The sequence below is a fragment of the Triturus cristatus genome, chromosome 1_2 (assembly GCF_964204655.1).
Source record: "Triturus cristatus chromosome 1_2, aTriCri1.1, whole genome shotgun sequence".
Taxonomy (NCBI): Eukaryota; Metazoa; Chordata; class Amphibia; order Caudata; family Salamandridae; genus Triturus; species Triturus cristatus.
This window is the reverse complement of record NC_140580.1, coordinates 785,456,951-785,474,315: the sequence shown is the minus strand read 5'-3', so window position 1 is coordinate 785,474,315 and position 17,365 is coordinate 785,456,951. Positions and strand designations below refer to the sequence as shown.

At 46.6% G+C, this 17,365-nt stretch overlaps 1 protein-coding gene across 2 annotated transcripts in view; it reads right to left on the bottom strand.

The window, feature by feature from the left end:
• CCDC6 (coiled-coil domain containing 6) overlaps positions 1 to 17,002 on the bottom strand; it is a 402,320-nt gene extending 385,318 nt beyond the window's left edge. For both annotated transcript variants that reach the window (XM_085608834.1, XM_085608835.1), the window contains exon 1: positions 16,641 to 17,002. In XM_085608834.1, the coding sequence (XP_085464960.1) occupies positions 16,641 to 16,889 (249 nt within the window). In that variant the 5' untranslated portion in view covers positions 16,890 to 17,002. The remainder of the gene's footprint in view (positions 1 to 16,640) is intronic.
• Between the last annotated feature and the right edge of the window lie 363 nt (positions 17,003 to 17,365).

Genomic DNA, 17,365 nt, shown 5'->3' with positions numbered 1-17,365 from the left:
GGAGAGAATGTAGCCTTAGGCTAGAGCGGTCGACCTCGAAGCTGGGGAACTGGATTAGAGTCTCAGCAACGACGCTCAACATCCTGTGATTCTGGGAAAATTACTTAATCTCCCCGTGCCTAACAAAAATGAAGTTGTCCATTTGTAGCGAAACTGGTGCTTATGTAAAGCGCTCTAATACCAGATGTCTCGGGTCTAATTTACGCTATATAAAACAATTTTTTTTTTAAACATGCGAATAACTACTCCGCACACCCTGCAACAGGGCAGCACGCAGCAGGCATCGGAACAGGTCAAAAATCCACCGAGGGAATACTGGGAATGGGGAGGTTTCTGCAGCAAGGCCAAAGTCACCACAGCCCACTGTTTCGGCAAGCTTCTCTCTCTTACCACACCTGTCCCTTTCTAACAATGTAGCAATAGATTGCCACTACAACCACAGTACTACAAGAGGATTGTAGAGTATGCCGCAGCTCTCCCAAAGCATTCACAACAGATCTATGTTGCATCTTTTCATGCTGCCTGATGGTTAAAGACTGCCACAGCAAGTCCCACCTTAACATAGCGTCATGTTTCACATCCTGTATGGGGGAAAAATTCTTCTAAGCTATATCCACAACACGATGCAAATGCAGACAAAAAATGTAACTACAACTTTTCCCCAGTTGACTTTTGTATGCAGGTATAAAGAGGTACGAATTTCACTCCGTGCGGGAAGTCTTAACGGATAGAAAGGTACACCTTTTAGGGCCAGATGTACGAATTTGTGTGTTTGAAATTTCCTAATAGCAAATTATAGCAATTTGCTTTTAGGAAATCGCAAACTGATGTACAACAGTGTGTTTGATACTGTTAGCAATTCACAGTGGGTAGCAAGCAGACTTACCTTAACATTCATGAGGCAGGTCGCAATATGAGACCCCGTGTGAATGGCTACAACATAAGGGAAAGTGGCCTGCTGGGGGCAGCAGACCATCAAGCTTGTGATTGCTTGTTAAATAAAGCAATATTTTTCTCTGTAACGCAGCCTGTTTTCTGAAGAGAAAACAGGCTGCATACGAGAAAAAAATTTTTTATTTAGGTTTCTTTCCATTTTTTAAAGAGTAGGCAGTGATTTATTGGACCATTGCCTGCTACTAAAAATGTTTTCATCCACATTCATAAAGGGGAAGGGGTCCCCTTTCCGTTTGCAAATCAGTTACCGCTTACTCTACGGAGTCTGCAAATTATGAATGTTTTGTGACCGCATTCCAGGAACATAACCTTCATACCTACATACAGGGATGGGAAATTCCTATAGCCCGACGCCCAGGGCCTATTGTTTAGGGTCAAGGGCAACAAGTCTTCGTGTATTTTGTCCTTGGGACAAGTAGGCCCAACCCCCTGCAGCACAAACCCTTTGGCTGCCAGTTTGCAGTACACCATTATGGATCAGGGAAGGGCACTGTCTGCAGTTAATGTAATATTTTTGCCCAAATGTTAATGCTGTCCAAATTTGTATTCATGGTTCATTAATTGAAATCCTTTATTATTAGGGTGAGCACTAAGTAAATGTTGTAAGCTCCTACTGCACTACTGACAGTGGTTCCAGTAAAAAAATGTGTACATACGCTTTCAAAGTTTAGCAATATAAGGCTGTTTATAATGCTCCCAGAACGCTCTCTGATTTGATGCAAATGTTTGCAGAAGCTTGAAAGCAAGATTGAGGATTATTTGCTTTCAAAATAAATATTTCATTAAAAAAATGAAATCAGGAGAAAAACATGTTGGTAATTTCAGGTACCATTTCTTTGCAGCATCATTGAGTAACATGTGTTGATGCATGCTAGTATTTCTAAAAAATATTCATAATGGAAAATCAGTGCAACCAGTTTTGATAAGATTATGGGAAACAAACAAGCATTGGTAAAGCCAGTAGGTCTGAAATTGGTGGCTAGCTTTAGTTTTGTCAATGTGTGACTTGATTTGGCATTGTTTTTTTAAAACCTTATTGGTGTGGGAGCTGCTGGGTCCTCACCACTATAACAAACATTGGCAAAAGCACCAAAAAATGTTTTGGTCTCAAAAAGCACACACTGCCACAGTAGTTACTGGTACTGAACAAAACTACTTTCTGTGCAGATATGCTCCTTGTGAAAGAGCAGAATGCGGACACTCACAGTGAAGCCAGCCGATACAGAGAGAGAGACAGAATTTTAATAACCACAAAAGATCACAGTGAACGCCAGACCAAATTAGGGGCACAATTATTAAAGAAAGTCTCAAAAGGGCACCCATGGTATATGTCCTTGCATTAAGTGCAGCTATACAGCTTTTGTGAATTCCCACAAATTAATAGAAGTAGGAAAAGAAATAGTACTCCTAGAAAATATTTATGAACTGCATTTTAGCATGAGCAAATCTGCATGTGTAGATTTGCTCATGCGAAAACCTGAGTGTTTGCAAGTTCACTTTCCCTCCAACCACTTTTTTCGCCAACCTTGGAAGAGGTTTACGTCTGCCATTGTCAGGAGGAAATTTTCAACATTTCTCAGTATGGGAAAAGATTAGAGAAGAGTTGTTGAAACCCCTTAAAATATGCATGTTAGTAGGTTTGCACAGACTCAAAAGGGCATTCTAACCCTGTAACTATTCTTACCACTACCTTCAGCCCCAGTATGTAGATCTGCAGAAATATGGCAACATGAGGGGATTGCAAGTGTACAAACACTACTATGGTACGAGCCCTCGCATAATCAGAGAGGCTCCATCAGAGCTCTTATATAATGAGATTGTTGCCATAATTTGTCGCTGCACTACTAGGCACCAAGGGGGCAAGTGGATTTTGTTGCAGGACAAGTAGATTTATGAAGCAACCTGCCCCATGGACAAGTAGATATTTTATTAAATTCCACACCCCTGTACATACCAGTGCTATTCGGTATTAGGATGGGACGCCCTAAACACAACCCTTCCTAATATCGAATCGCAAAAGCATAATGTGGGGCCATATTAAACGATTTTGCATTTGCAAACGTCAAATCGCTAAATTTCACTGCTCGCGAATGCAAAATAGCCTTTCCGAATTTATGAAAGACATTCAAAGCCCAAAATTAGGGAATCGCAAAATTAGCGATTGTCAAAAATTGCAATGCCAAATTGCGACTTGCAAATTCACAATTTAATTGTTTGCCATAGTGGAATATACACACGGCTAACTGGTGGTGCATTTGGAGAAGGATATCTACTAGGTAAATCTCTTTTACACTGTGTAGCACATAGTACAGAAGCAGAAGTTCAGGACAGTGAATCATTATTTGCTCGTCATAATAGGAGACATTGAATGTGCTGTGCGCTCATTCATCTTCACCCCATATCTGAATCCATACACTCCAAGCGAGCACCATTACAATGCAGCGCATAAAAACACACGTGAAGTGATAGAGAGGACCTTTGGCCTGCTCAAGAGCCGCTTCAGATGACTTCAGTGGCAGAGCAATACAGTACAGTCCTGAAACCAGATGTAAAATTGTGGCTACGAGTGCCATGTTGAACAACAGCTACAAGAGGCATACCCCTGGACCCGTCTGATTCATGTTCAAATGATGACGATGAGCCATGTTCACCACATCAACCTACAGATGGATCAAGGGAAGCAAAAGGTGCTGAAATTGCACACAATTCTTTCTAAAGTAATGATATTGCTGCTATTTTTTCATATTTATTACCTTAACTTCAGTTCAAATAGGTCCTCACCAAAAACTAAGTTGTGCCATAATGCACAATTTGTGCAAAATCAAGCGTGTCACCACAAACATGACAGATGTTTTGTAATGTCCCAAAACAACATGCACAGATACATGTCTATCACTCCACTAGGGCATTGATGAGCTCTGTGCTATCTCTTGTCGATGCCTCTGGAGCTGCACTATGTCTCGAACTGCGATGTCCGTCTATTTTCCATCAGATGGGCAGTGACACTACTGAGGCTGGAGAGCTCCTCACTATCCCCTACGGCTAAATATGTTCCCTGCAATCCTAGCAGTCTGCAAGTACTCAATAGCGTTTGTGAATTGCACCAAACCTCTTGCAACGTCTCTACTGCTATGTGCCATCTCCACTTGCATGGTCACAGCACGTGGCAACAGCAATGCAGATGCATTTGTCAGGCACTGACCAGATCTGGTAAATCCATCCAATCTTCCCATTAGTTGGTGAGGACACCTACACTGTGACATTGACATGCTACATTACTGTGCATAGTTCCTTGATGGCAGATGTCAGCTCCTTGAAATTGTCTGCAGTGACTTTTTGCCCTTCCTCCACTGTTGTGTTCAGCAGCTTGATATCATATTTGGTGTCACATGTGTTGTCTTTCAGTAACCTCAATTGGCTTTGGATTGACATATACTTGCATTGTAGGCGGTGCACTTTTAACATGGATGCCTCCAAACCACAAAATGTAGCTTATCTGCCACCTGCCTCTGATGGCTGTCTTCCAGCCACTCTACGCCTCATGAGGGTAGTGGATTGGCGTTGGACAAGAGAATGACGTCTATAGGAGGATCTATCCTCAGATGGTTGTGTATTTCTTATTTTTTATTTATTTGAGTTTTATATAGCGCTGGCTAGACCCGGAGGTATCGCAGCGCTTTTTACATGAGGATCAGAGTTACAGGTTACAAGTTACATTTGTTCCAAGAGCAAAATTAAACATAGGGAAAAAAGCAAAGTTACGGAAATTCGTCAGGGGAGGGATGGGAGAAAGACGGGGAGAAACTGTGCCCAATGTCTGGTTGGGTAGGTGACGGCCAAGGGGATGAACCAGAGCTGATCATCTCTATAGCTGAACCGAGCAGCTCCACCAGGAATTGGACATGGTGCTCGGACTCCGCTGTCAGGATAATGATCAGGTGCAATAAGAGAATGTCATAATAAACCGCAGTCCGAACAAAATCCAGACGCCATCTTGAGGTCAGGCCCTGTCCTGAGAGGTTTCTGTAAGCAATATTTCGGCTTAGAATAAAGTGTGTAAACCGTTTTAGTTATAGCCCGTAGGGGCATCACCATAGTTCCAAAGAAGGTATATTTCCCGGTGTTCTTGGTGGACGCCGTCTGCCTCATCCTTCAGCTAGACCCCCAGGTCAGAGGACGTAGGGAGGGATCACTGGGGATGTCACGTGTCACCAGACTGCACTTGTAGGCTCCTCGGGGGACTGGGCCGGTCTCATATCCAGCTCTGTGCTTAAAGGGTGCAACCCTGCCCCTTGTCACTACTGCACACGGTGGATGGGGGCGGGACACTCCCCTCAGCACTCCCTTCCGCTGAAAAATGTAGGCAGTTAGGCCCTGACTGATGCCATCTTAGGGTCAGGCGCCCAGTGTATAAGAGCAGGCAGCCCACCAGTCTCCTCCTGTAGCTGCCAAGAACATGTGGGGGCAACTACACGTTACAGGGGGGTAGGGGGCCGACACCCTTCACTTCACGCTCCCCAGCAGCGACCTGGGGGTTGTGTAGGCATGTCTGTTGGAATATCAGCCTCTGTCAAAATCAGGGAGTGGAGCCACTGTTGTCCTGCATCTGGCTGGTGCAAGTGTCATGGCTGGTGCAAGTGTCATGGGTGGTTGGAACACAATATTACCACACTCTCAAAAAAGCAGTCTCTCCTCAGTTTCAGTAGCATTTTGTACAGGTATTTGTAACATGAATAGGACATAATTGAGTTAAGAACGTACTTGTGTGTGTCGGTTTACATTGCTTGCTTGCTTGAAATTGTCAAAAATCCCAGACATGGTGTTTCTACTTGTCATTTGCTACAACGAAAAGTGTGGCCAGTAATGTTTTGGATTAAAGTTTAACACTGTCTTCCTAATTTGTAAACTTTTATATGTTGCAATTTCTTACCTTTGCTTTGCTGGTACTGGGTGTGGTTGAGGAGTCAATGTCTGTGACCCCAACAATGGCTTCTTGCTTCAAAGTTGATTCTACTATTTCCGCCATTGGGTTGGACAGTGGTTGGGTGGATGGTCCTCCACCATTTTGCCTTACATCAGCAAGCCTGTTTGCTACCTTATCTTTGGCCCATGTCCGTTGGTCATACCAACACTTTCGAATGTCTTCGACCGACTGCTGCGTGACACCCAACACGCTGATCATGGCCTGAATGTCATTCCATATTTGCCTTTTTCAGCTCTCTGGTACCTGCAGTGAGCTCTTTCCAAACAGTTTATCACGGCTCTTCGCCTCCTCTGTCAGCACCTCCAGTTCTTGCTCATTGATTTTTAATTTTGTTTTGCGGCCTCCAGCCTCATTGCCATTCCCCTCAGGGGCCTTGATAAGTTTGGTGCACAAAAAAAACACTCCAGTCACCAAAGTACTCTGTTGCAACATTCTGCCTCCTCCTCTGGGTTCTGCAAAAAGCATAGATTGACCCACTTCCTGATTGTGCAGTCCTCAAGCTGCTCCAAAACGTGACATTTGCAATTACCCGATTGTGATTACCTATTTAGGTAATCGCTATTTGCAATTGCACAATTTAAGGAGTTGCTAAATCTTCATCGATTCATACGATAAATCGGAAATTGTGATTACTAAATGGTGATTCAGTAAAATTAGCAATTTGGTCATCACAATTTCTGATTTTGATACACATGGCCTGTGATTATGTAACAAGTTAGAGTCGCATTTTGCCTTTTGGACAAGGCAAAATGCATTTTACCGGTAGCCAACGGCATATCACCGGTATAATGCTTTGTACATCTGGCCCTTAGAGTCTAGCATAGTTTGAAACATTTTGAATCTTTTTAAGGTCTGAGGTCTTGAATCTTTAAACCGTTCATGTAACAAGTAAGCAATGGACAATACTCTATTGCAGAGCTGTTTCTGGATGGCGAGGCTTGCTTTTGTAAGGCCTGTGGTATAAACAGTAAAACATTTACACTTTGCACCGAGTTTTTCGGAAATATTGTAGGCATCCGCAACATTAAAAATGTGCACCTGGTGTATGCAGATATCTGGCTTAGCGAAAACCAACACTGTACATATTTTACAAAAACAATGCTACTTTGAACATTAATAAAAAAATTAAACGTTCCTGTACTTCCGTGTAAGATAATTGTTTGTGTAACAAACTTTACACTGTAAATTAACATGCACATTTATATTTTCTTTATGCACCAGTTTTTCAGAGCAGTCGGACCCAGGAAATCTATTTTAAAACTTCAATGGCTGGAAATTAATGAAACATAAAGTGGCACTTGATTTGCCATTTGTGGTTCAATAACCCGTTAAATTGAGATCCATAATTTGGTCCTTGGATTAGAGCATCATTTCAACTGAACTATACATAAACGGACATTTTTAAATTTTGACCTAACAGTCAGAACCAACCAAGTATGGCAACACACCTAATTCAAATACTTGAATCAAAACATTGTAAGAACTATCGGAAGACCTGTCCTAGCTCCACATCTAAACAGAGTAGTATTAGCCGGGAGACCTGTTTGGGCAGAAGGTTCATTGACGCCTCTGTCGAGAGTGACACCCAGACAGCGCCTCTTTAGTCTCTGCCAACCTAATGACCTCCTGATAAAATACAAACTTAAACAAGCATTTGCAATGCAATAGGTCTCGCATTTATAAGAGTTTGAGCTATTGGCATTGTAAAATTACAATGCCTTTATTTATGTTTTGGTTTTAAAACAAATAAAAGGCATTGTCATTTACAACGTCAGTATCATAAACTTGCATAAAAGCAGTGTGTGGAGTGCAGCAGTGTGTGGAGTGCAGCAGTGTGCGGCGTGCAGCAGTGTGCGGCGTGCAGCAGTGTGCGGCGTGCAGCAGTGTGCGGCGTGCAGCAGTGTGCGGCGTGCAGCAGTGTGCGGCGTGCAGCAGTGTGCGGAGTGCAGCAGTGTGCGGCGTGCAGCAGTGTGCGGCGTGCAGCAGTGTGCGGCGTGCAGCAGTGTGCGGCGTGCAGCGGCGTGCAGCAGTGTGCGGCGTGCAGCGGCGTGCAGCAGTGTGCGGCGTGCAGCGGCGTGCAGCAGCGTGCGGCGTGCAGCGGCGTGCAGCAGCGTGCGGCGTGCAGCGGCGTGCAGCAGCGTGCGGCGTGCAGCGGCGTGCAGCGGCGTGCGGCGGCGTGCGGCGTGCAGCGGCGTGCGGCGTGCAGCGGCGTGCGGCGTGCAGCGGCGTGCGGCGTGCAGCGGCGTGCGGCGTGCAGCGGCGTGCGGCGTGAGGCGTGCAGCGGCGTGAGGCGTGCAGCGGCGTGAGGCGTGCAGCGGCGTGAGGCGTGCAGCGGCGTGAGGCGTGCAGCGGCGTGAGGCGTGCAGCGGCGTGAGGCGTGCAGCGGCGTGAGGCGTGCAGCGGCGTGAGGCGTGCAGCAGTGTGAGGCGTGCAGCAGGGTGAGGCGTGCAGCAGTGTGAGGCGTGCAGCAGTGTGAGGCGTGCAGCAGTGTGAGGCGTGCAGCAGTGTGAGGCGTGCAGCAGTGTGCGGCGTGCAGCAGTGTGCGGCGTGCAGCAGTGTGCGGCGTGCAGCAGTGTGCGGCGTGCAGCAGTGTGCGGCGTGCAGCAGTGTGCGGCGTGCAGCAGTGTGCGGCGTGCAGCAGTGTGCGGCGTGCAGCAGTGTGAGGCGTGCAGCAGTGTGAGGCGTGCAGCAGTGTGAGGCGTGCAGCAGTGTGAGGCGTGCAGCAGCGTGCGGCGTGCAGCTGGACAGAGCGGCGCCGGGCCTAGGAGAACGTGAGGCCCGGGAGGCACACAGCCCAGGAGACTCTGATCGGGCGGAGCGGTGAGCTGGTACTTCGCAGCCTGATCCTCCTGAGCTGTGACACTGAGGCGCTGGCACTCGCTGGGCTCTGCATCGGCGGGCCGGGGAGTTGGGCGGGCGCTGCACATGAGGCTGCAGTGAAGGGGCCAAACCAGAGACGCCAGCGCGGCACAGCCTTGGTCTGCCGGCCGGGGTCTAGTGTGGAAGTCAGCGTTTGCTGATATTTTTCCCCAAAAAAACATAACAAAACGAAGAAATCAAACAAGAAATGAAGACTGGCTGTGCGGTGAGGGCGCCCGAGCTGGACTGCGGCGGATTTCAAAATGATCAAAGTGCCAGCAAAGTGCCAGCAGCAAGGCCCGAGCGACCTGCGAGGAACGCGCGCGGCTGCAGGGATGGAACCGCCCGGGGAGCCCGGTCTCCGCGAGCTGAGGCGGCGCAGTGCGAGAAGGATCGCGGGTGTAGCGGGCTAATATGCTCCCCCTGCCGTGGCTGGAAGAAGGAAGCAGCGTGAATGCGGTGCTTGCAGCCTGCAGAGGTGCGACTCTAAAGGAGGGAAAATCCATGATGAAAATAAAATTAAAAAAGACCATTTTTGCAGTTGCTGCAGACAAATCATAGCATCAATAAACCTTGGCAGACTGCAGGTGAGATCGGGGTGCGCCTCAAGGTATTCGACTGTGCTCTTCGAAGTTTGCTGACCAAGTACCCTGTTGTTTTTCTCCCGCCCACACCAGTTCGGGTCAGACCTAAAGAAAAACAAGCGCTAGTAATGTTGCCAGTTGTGGGTGTGCTGGCAGAGGAGGCTGGGTCTGCGGCCGCGAAATTGAAAGTGATCGTGATCAAAGCGGCCGTGCGGCCGCAAAAGTGAAAGTAAGCGCGGCGCGCGCGCCCGCGCACATGCACTGTAGCTTTAGGCCACGGCAGCACTTTGTAAAGCCCAGATATAAAATGTCTCTTCGAGCCTTTGGCTCGCGAGACCTAAAAAATACAAGGTTTTAAAAATTATCAGAAGAGTGTAGTCGAAGTGGAGAATGGATGTTCAAAGTATGGTGCTCCTAATCAGATACTTCCTCTTGAACGCATATACAGCACTGGGTACCTAATCAAAATATTTCTAATTACACACGATGTCACACGTAGAGTGACGCGTCGTAGAGGAGAGCGCCCCTTAGTAAAGGAGAGGAGTGTGCCATAGACTGCAGCGGCCCAGAGTAGATAGACTGCCAGCGGCCCAGAGGGGTGCAGGGACAGAGGAGATTGCAGTGGCATAGAGTGCAATGACTTAGAGTGGCGCAGACTGCAGTAGAGTTCAGTGGTGTAGAGCAGAATGAAGGGCATAAAGTGCAGTCATGCAGAGTAGAGTTTCAGAGTGCACAGGCGTAGAGTACAGGGGTGCAGTGTAGAGCAGAGAGGCATAGAGTGCAATGGTGTTGAGTGACTTAAAGTGCAGTGGCAGAGTAGAAAGTTGTAGAGTACAGTGGCGTAAAGTGCAGTGGTGCCAAGGAGTTGGCGCAGGTACAGTGTGCATTGGATTTCAGTAATCTGGTGTAGAGTGGACTGGCGTTAAGTGCAGCATGGAGTCGACTGGACAGGCAGAGTGGCGCAGCGTAGAGTGCAGTGGTGTAAAGTAGATTGTTGTAGAGTGGAATGGCATAGAGTAGTGGCGCAGCGTTGATTGCAGTGGAAGAGAGTAGATTGTTTCAGGGCAGAGGAGTTGTGCAGGGTGGCGAAGAATGCTTTGGCACGGAGGACAGTCTTGTGGAGTGGCCTAGATAGGAGTGGTGCATAACAGAGTGGGGTAGAGTGCACTGGCGTGGTGCAGAGTAGAAAAGGAGGTACAGACTGAAGTAGCATAGAGTGCAGTGTCAAGAGTGCAGAGTAGATTAGAGTGGCAGAGTTTAGTAGCGTCAAGTGCATTGGTGTAGAGTGGTGGAGTAGAGTGGCGTAGAGTCCCATTGAGTTCAGTGGCAGAGCGCAGTGCTGCACTGAAGAGTGCTGCACAGTAGTGTTGCAGAGTGCAGTGGCGAGGAGTAGAAAGGCAGAGAGTAGAGTGGTACAGAGTAGAAAGGCATGGAATGTGGTGGTACAGAGTAGATTGGCGTAGAGTGCAGTGGTGTAGAATGCATTGGTTTTGAGTAAAGTTGTGTAGGAAGCATTGGTTAGAGCGCAGTGGTGCTGAGTGCAGCGTGTAGAATAGAGTGGCATAGTGTGGAGAGGTGCAGAGTGGAGTCGCGCAGAGTAGAATAGAATATCGTAGACTGCAGTCGCATAGAGTAGACTGTAGTGGCATAAAGTGCAGTGGTATACAGTAGAGTGGCTTTGAGTACAGTGGCCTAGAGTGTAGTGATACAGATTAGACTGGCACAAAGATTAGAGGTGGAGAAAGCAGTGTCGTAGAGTGAAGTGGCATACAGAGGAGAGGGGCAGGATACAGTGAAGCGGCACAGAGGCGAGTGATGTAGAGTGACGCAAAGTGCACTGCAGTAGAATAGTGCAGCAGAGTGGCTTACAGTGGCATAGACTGTTTCAGAGTAGTGAAGTGAAGTAGAGTGCAGTGGAGCAGAGTAGATTATAGTGGCTTAAAGAGGATTGGCGTGCACTTGAGTGGAGCGATGCAGACCTCAGTGGCAGAGTGCACTGGCATAGAGTGCAGTGTTGCATAGTATACTATCGTAGAGTGCAGTGGTGTAGAGAGACGTGGAGTGCACTGGCACAGAGTACAGCACAGTGGTGCGGGGTAGAATAGAGTGGCGTAGAGCATAGTGGTGTAGAGTGCATTGACATTGAGCGGTGCAGAGTAGCGTGCAGTGCTGTAGAGTGCAGTGGCGTAGAAAAGATTATTTCAGAATAGAGTGTAATGTAGATTACAGTGGCATAGTAGGGACTGGCAGAGTGCACCGGTGTACAGTGAAGTGGTACAGATTGGCGTAGAGAGCAGTGGCATTGAGTACAGAGCTGCAGAGTAGGGAGGCATAGATTGGAGTGGCAAAGAGTGCAGTGGCACACAGTACAGTGGGGTAGAGTGCACTGGTATAGAGAGGCATACAATGGATGGGAGCAGAGAAGTGGGGAGTGGCACAGTGTGGAGTGGTGCAGAGTAGAGTGCAGCAGTATGTGATGGTGCAGAGTGGAGTATGCATGGTATGGTAGAGTACTGCCACTACAGACAACACATCTTCAATTGAAATGACCAATAAATTTGCACTCAAATACAGTTTTACTGATAAATGTATATAGCGCACAAACGACAATGTGTGGAAATGGCATCAAACAATCTTTTGATTTGATAGTCAGCACAGTTCATAAACTGACATTTAAATTTCGTTGTGCTAAAAAAAAAAACATTGTACAGTCTTCCTCAAGCACAACCCCAGTAGCCAGCATGATGGTCACATAAATCCTCTCACTCTGAAATCAGAACAAAAAAAATAATTAAAGCCCCCTGGAAGACACAGCCTGACATCTAACCTCAGTCTTTGATGAAAGCACAACAAATGTGACAGGAACAAGATTTAAAAGCCTGTTTACGGAAAGAGAGTTTGTGGAAGGACACAGTAAACAAGCTTTGAACAATGGGAGGAACGAGATTGAGATGGACAGCCTAAAGCAAATAAAGCCACAAAATGTGAGTTACAAACCATAAAGCCAATGGTAAGCAATGAGCGGAATGCATTCCTAGATCAACTTTCTGAATGTCACACAATGTCTTCAGCAAACCAGACAGCTGCGCTGTCTTGTAGGCTGCGACATAAACAGTGCAGATTATGCAAAAAGCCATATGAAGTTAGGAAGCTGCAAATTTACACAACCTATTTTACAGTGCATTCTAGAAACAACTAAAAATACTAACTTGAGAGTGGATGATATAGTAACAATGCCATCACTCGGCTATATCAAATAAACATAATCCTACTAAAATAACTGGCAACAAGATTTTGGGTGAAACATGCCTTTGTCAACATTCTATCTACCTTGAAGGTTCAATCAAGGTTCTCTAGATCTGGTTTGACAGCTCAGTCTAACAATGTCCAATCACTAGTCCTACCTAAACTGGACTATGGAAACATTATCCTCACAGGAACCCCCAAAGTGCACCTGCCCCCCTTAGAGCTGTGCTCAACATGGCAGCCAGACTCATCACGAACTGTAAATGATTTGACCACATCTCCCCGGCCCTCAAAGCCCTACATTGTCTACCCGTTGAAGGAAGATGCTTTTTTAAAACTGCATGCATCACACACAAAGCTCTTCACCAACAAACCCCGTTGTACCTACAAACTCAATAAAGCAGGCTGTACCAGACTGATGAGAAGCATCGATGCGTTCCCTCTCGTCAAACTGCTTTTAAAAAACGAAATCCACCCAATCAAGCTCCTTCTCCAGTTAACGCCCCGAACAACTGGATGCCCTCCCACAGGACCTGTGCTGTAACCCCTCCTACTTCAGCTTTAAAAAAGACCTAAACCGTCACCTTCTCAATATATATTGGGGTCCATAATCTCTCCTGACACCTTGCTTTCCGTTTCCCCTGCATAGGTTATCTTCAGTTTTTCCTGACCCTCTCTTCACGCTCCCTCTTTACATATAATCCTCTCTTCTCTGCCCTAAATTGCTACACCCATTTATATTATTTATTTTTATTACCCGCTAACCACACTGAATTTCTGCTCCCCTTTTCTTAATGCGAGATGTACCTGCATGTTTTGTTAGCCTGAAAAATTGCTAAAGTTATTTTGCCCCCTTTAAACTTTATGTGAGATGTACTCACTTGTTTTCGTTTACCCTGAACAACTGCTTTTCTGGATTTGCCTCTGTTCATGTAAAGCGCTCCGATACCACCCCCCCCTCCCCACCCCCCCGGGTCCAGACAGCGCTATATAAAACCTTTCAAAGAAATAAATAACACGGTTATTGTACCAAGACCTTTAAAATATACAGAGCTGGCTTTGGCTCAACTAGGAGTATATTATTCTATTAACTATACTATCGAGCAAATAATTTCACTTTCTTCGGAGTGCTTGCACTGCAGTGTGAGGAGCCATTTCACATCTGAAAAAGACACTGATTTATCTCATCTCTTCATTTCTGTACATAAGGCAAGCCTTTTTTATTGTAGTAGGTGTCTGCTTCTTCCAATGTTCAAGTGATTGCTAATGCGAGGTGTCCCGACCACGATGACCACCATAACAGCACATGCCTGTTTGCATGCTCCAACACATACAAGACAGCCCTATTAGCTTTGTCACTGCTTGCTTCTATCTAGATACACCTTCTGTCAGAGTGCAAGAAGCAGTTAAATATTAAACAAGACTGGTGAACAAGATCTGTACAGAGCATACCTCTTTTACCAACATAAGAATCTGGGTGTGGTGAATGGAGTTTAAACAGCAATAGGCATGGCATAACAACTGTAACCAGGCACAAGAGAAAAAAACAAAAACTCCTCATTTTGGGAGTTAATTTTTCGAAAGGGGTAGTGTCAAGAGGAACTGGTACTAGAGCACTTTCAGAGAACTGCACTGGAATGCAGCAAATTAGAGAAATGTTTACGATCTACCAACTAGGCATCGCATCCATCTTTAAAATACAGCCTGAACTGCCAGCGCAGGAAGGTACAACCTCTGTCTGCTAACTGCCAGCTTTAGGCGGGGCACTGGCAGTCAAAAAAATTAATGTTCTATTTTAACTGAGGGATTCACATATTCTTTTCCTGGGGTTGAGCCGATTGAATTCGGATTTAACCGATAACTTATAATGGGGACTTTACCAACCTATTCGATACTGAGCTGTAGTCACTCGAAAATGCACTGTATACATGTACATTTCCTTCCAAGCACATCAATTTGATATCCACTCCTCTTCATGCATGATCAAACTCATTCTTCTTTCCCATCACGTATTGAAATTTTCTTCAAGCCAAACGAGATTTGAGGCTTTAGGCCGTTATCTACAAGCAGACACTACAACTTTCACAATGTTAAGTTTAATGTTCAAACTTTTAGTCCAACTAACAACCACTCCTCCTAGGCAACCTCCTACGCCCATGGCCGCAACAAATACAACGTTGCCTGAAGCCGGCAACGCGCCTGCTCAAGACTCGGGTCATTTTATCCCAATGCACCTTCTCCACTCAGATGCTCTTCAGAGTTGCCAAGCCCCCGAGTCCCTTCAAAAGAGATATACACACACAGCCACGTCCATGTATAGACATTAAACCAATTGTTGATATCACATTAAAATATGGACCATTAACATTACTTTAACGTGAATTATTTTTCATTACCCCGTCTATTTTCACATGACTACTTACTTTATCGTCCATAAAGGGTCGTCGCGTGCTTCAAGTTCACTCACTTAGCAGACGTGAAGGGACCAGAATGGTCTCATTTTGTAAAGTCTCACTTGCAACAATGTCTCCAATAAATGCATTCGATAGCATGCACCAGACCGCATGTACTGTTTGATGTAAACGTTTTACAGCACGTATCCAAATAAAATAAAACAAACTGTTCTGCATTAAGTTTGTGGTTGCTCAAAGGTGAAGACCACCTGTAAAAACCGCTATGCGCATCACATTGAGGCCACATTGTGGTCTATACATATTTCACGCCATCGTATACACACTGGAGACTTTCCCTATCTTTCAAATATTTGGGCTGTAAACACCAAATAATAAATAGATCGAAAACTCGAAGAAAATACACAATGGTGTACCCTATGTATCACAGATGACTAAGCTCTTACATACCAGTGCCGGGAAAAGGAAGAGAGACTGGCGCACTTTGAAATGTGAATAATTAAGAGCTGGAAGCACGGCGGGGGTGGGGCTAGGTCAAGATGGGAATATTTACTATTAAGTATGCAGCACGGATGTGGACGGAGTGTGGCTGCACGTGGCTCCATTAATAAATTAGACTTTGTGGGAAAAGCATTACCTATAGTGCTTGGTTTTGCTCATTACTCATCTCGTCAACGACTTAATGGATACATGAATTTACTTTTCTATACTGAGTAACTGTACTGTGTGCAAGCTGCTTTAAACAAAACATGTGACTAAGTAGCATTTGATCAAGCGATTCCGTTTAGGCAGGACAGACAACACAGGCAAAGTGAAATAATCACAGGCACTTTAAAGAAGCAGGTCATTAAATCTTGGTGCTTAGCTGTATAGATAAAGTCCAACACACACCTTCCTAAGCATACTGTCATTTAGCGAATTAAATTCATTTAGCAAATCCTAAACACTGCAATCAGCAGGACATGGTGGGTAGCCTTAACGCCGCAGAGGGGGTGGGGCGCGTCAGGACGATAGAACACCGACATGGGAATATGTGATAGACCCTCACAATTAAGGCGCAGCCCATCAACGGCGTGGGGGCTTGGCACTCCATGGAAAAGGGGAAATCCAAAAACATTTACTAATAGGGCACCCCAGTGGGGAAGAACTCTTAGACAAGGAGGGTGTCACAGAGCAGCGTTGTTTGCAAGGGTAGGATTCTCGTGCTGCATGGGCCCCATGCTGGCACGGGAAGAGGCAAGACTGCTCTACATATCCTGCACCACACAGCAAAGTGCCAGTGGAATCAGAGGGCCTGAACGTAAGGATTGTCGGCACTACGTCCTGGTGGGCATGGTGCCTTTGAGAGAGAGTCAGGTGCTCCTGGTTGGCACCGATCCCCGGGTGGAGCCCGGCAGCCCCACCCCATCGCTATTACGACACATTTAATGGGAGGTGAGCGTCCTGGTACCACCCTGCTTTTGCCTCCCCCGTACAGCGCCCCATGTGACCAACACTGGTGGCACCATACTGTGCCCCCCACCCCAAGTGTTACAACGCCCCCACAAGCACTGATTCATGACGGTGACGCCGACCCCGCGCCCCCTGGTCCCCAGTACTCACGATAGTGACGCTGGCCTTGCGCAGGTCGCGGTTCTCTTCCTGCAGGGCTTTGCACTTGAGCTTGTAGGTTTCGAGCTCGATCTTAAGGACCTTGTTCTCCTGCTGCAGAGACGCCAGCCGGTTGCTGAGCTCCTCCAGGCGGAAGGGCGAGATGACGATGCCGGACTTGCTAGAGGAGGAAGAGGATGAGCTCTGCATGGCGGTGGAGCCAGCACCGTCTGTGTCGCTTTCGCTGGCGCTGTCCGCCATGGTGACCCGGGGCCCGGGGCGGCGAGAAGCAGAGACGGCGGCAGAGCGTGCGCGCGAGTGGTTACACTGCGCATGTGCACCTGCCCTCGGTCGTTGGGACAGAGCGTCTCCCAAACCGCGTCCTGCAGTGGTTGAGCACAGCGCCACCTGACGCACATTGGTTAAACTACTCCCCTTGAGTAAAGCGCAGCAGGAGGAACCGAGACAGAGTACACAAAGCAAGCATTGGCAATGCAAATAGGTTCGGGATAAGGGAATGTTATATATTGTATTGTATTTGCATTTAGATAGCGCCTGCTACCCCAGCATTGTTAAAAGCAAATAGCACGGGGACAGATATGTATTTGTTTGGAATTAAAGAACTGTTGAATAACATTAGTGTAGATTAAAAGGTCAGGTGAATGTTGCACTATCAAGCCCAGTCAAGCCAGTCCTATAAATCCATGTAAATCAATGCCTACCGTCTTGCCATCTGC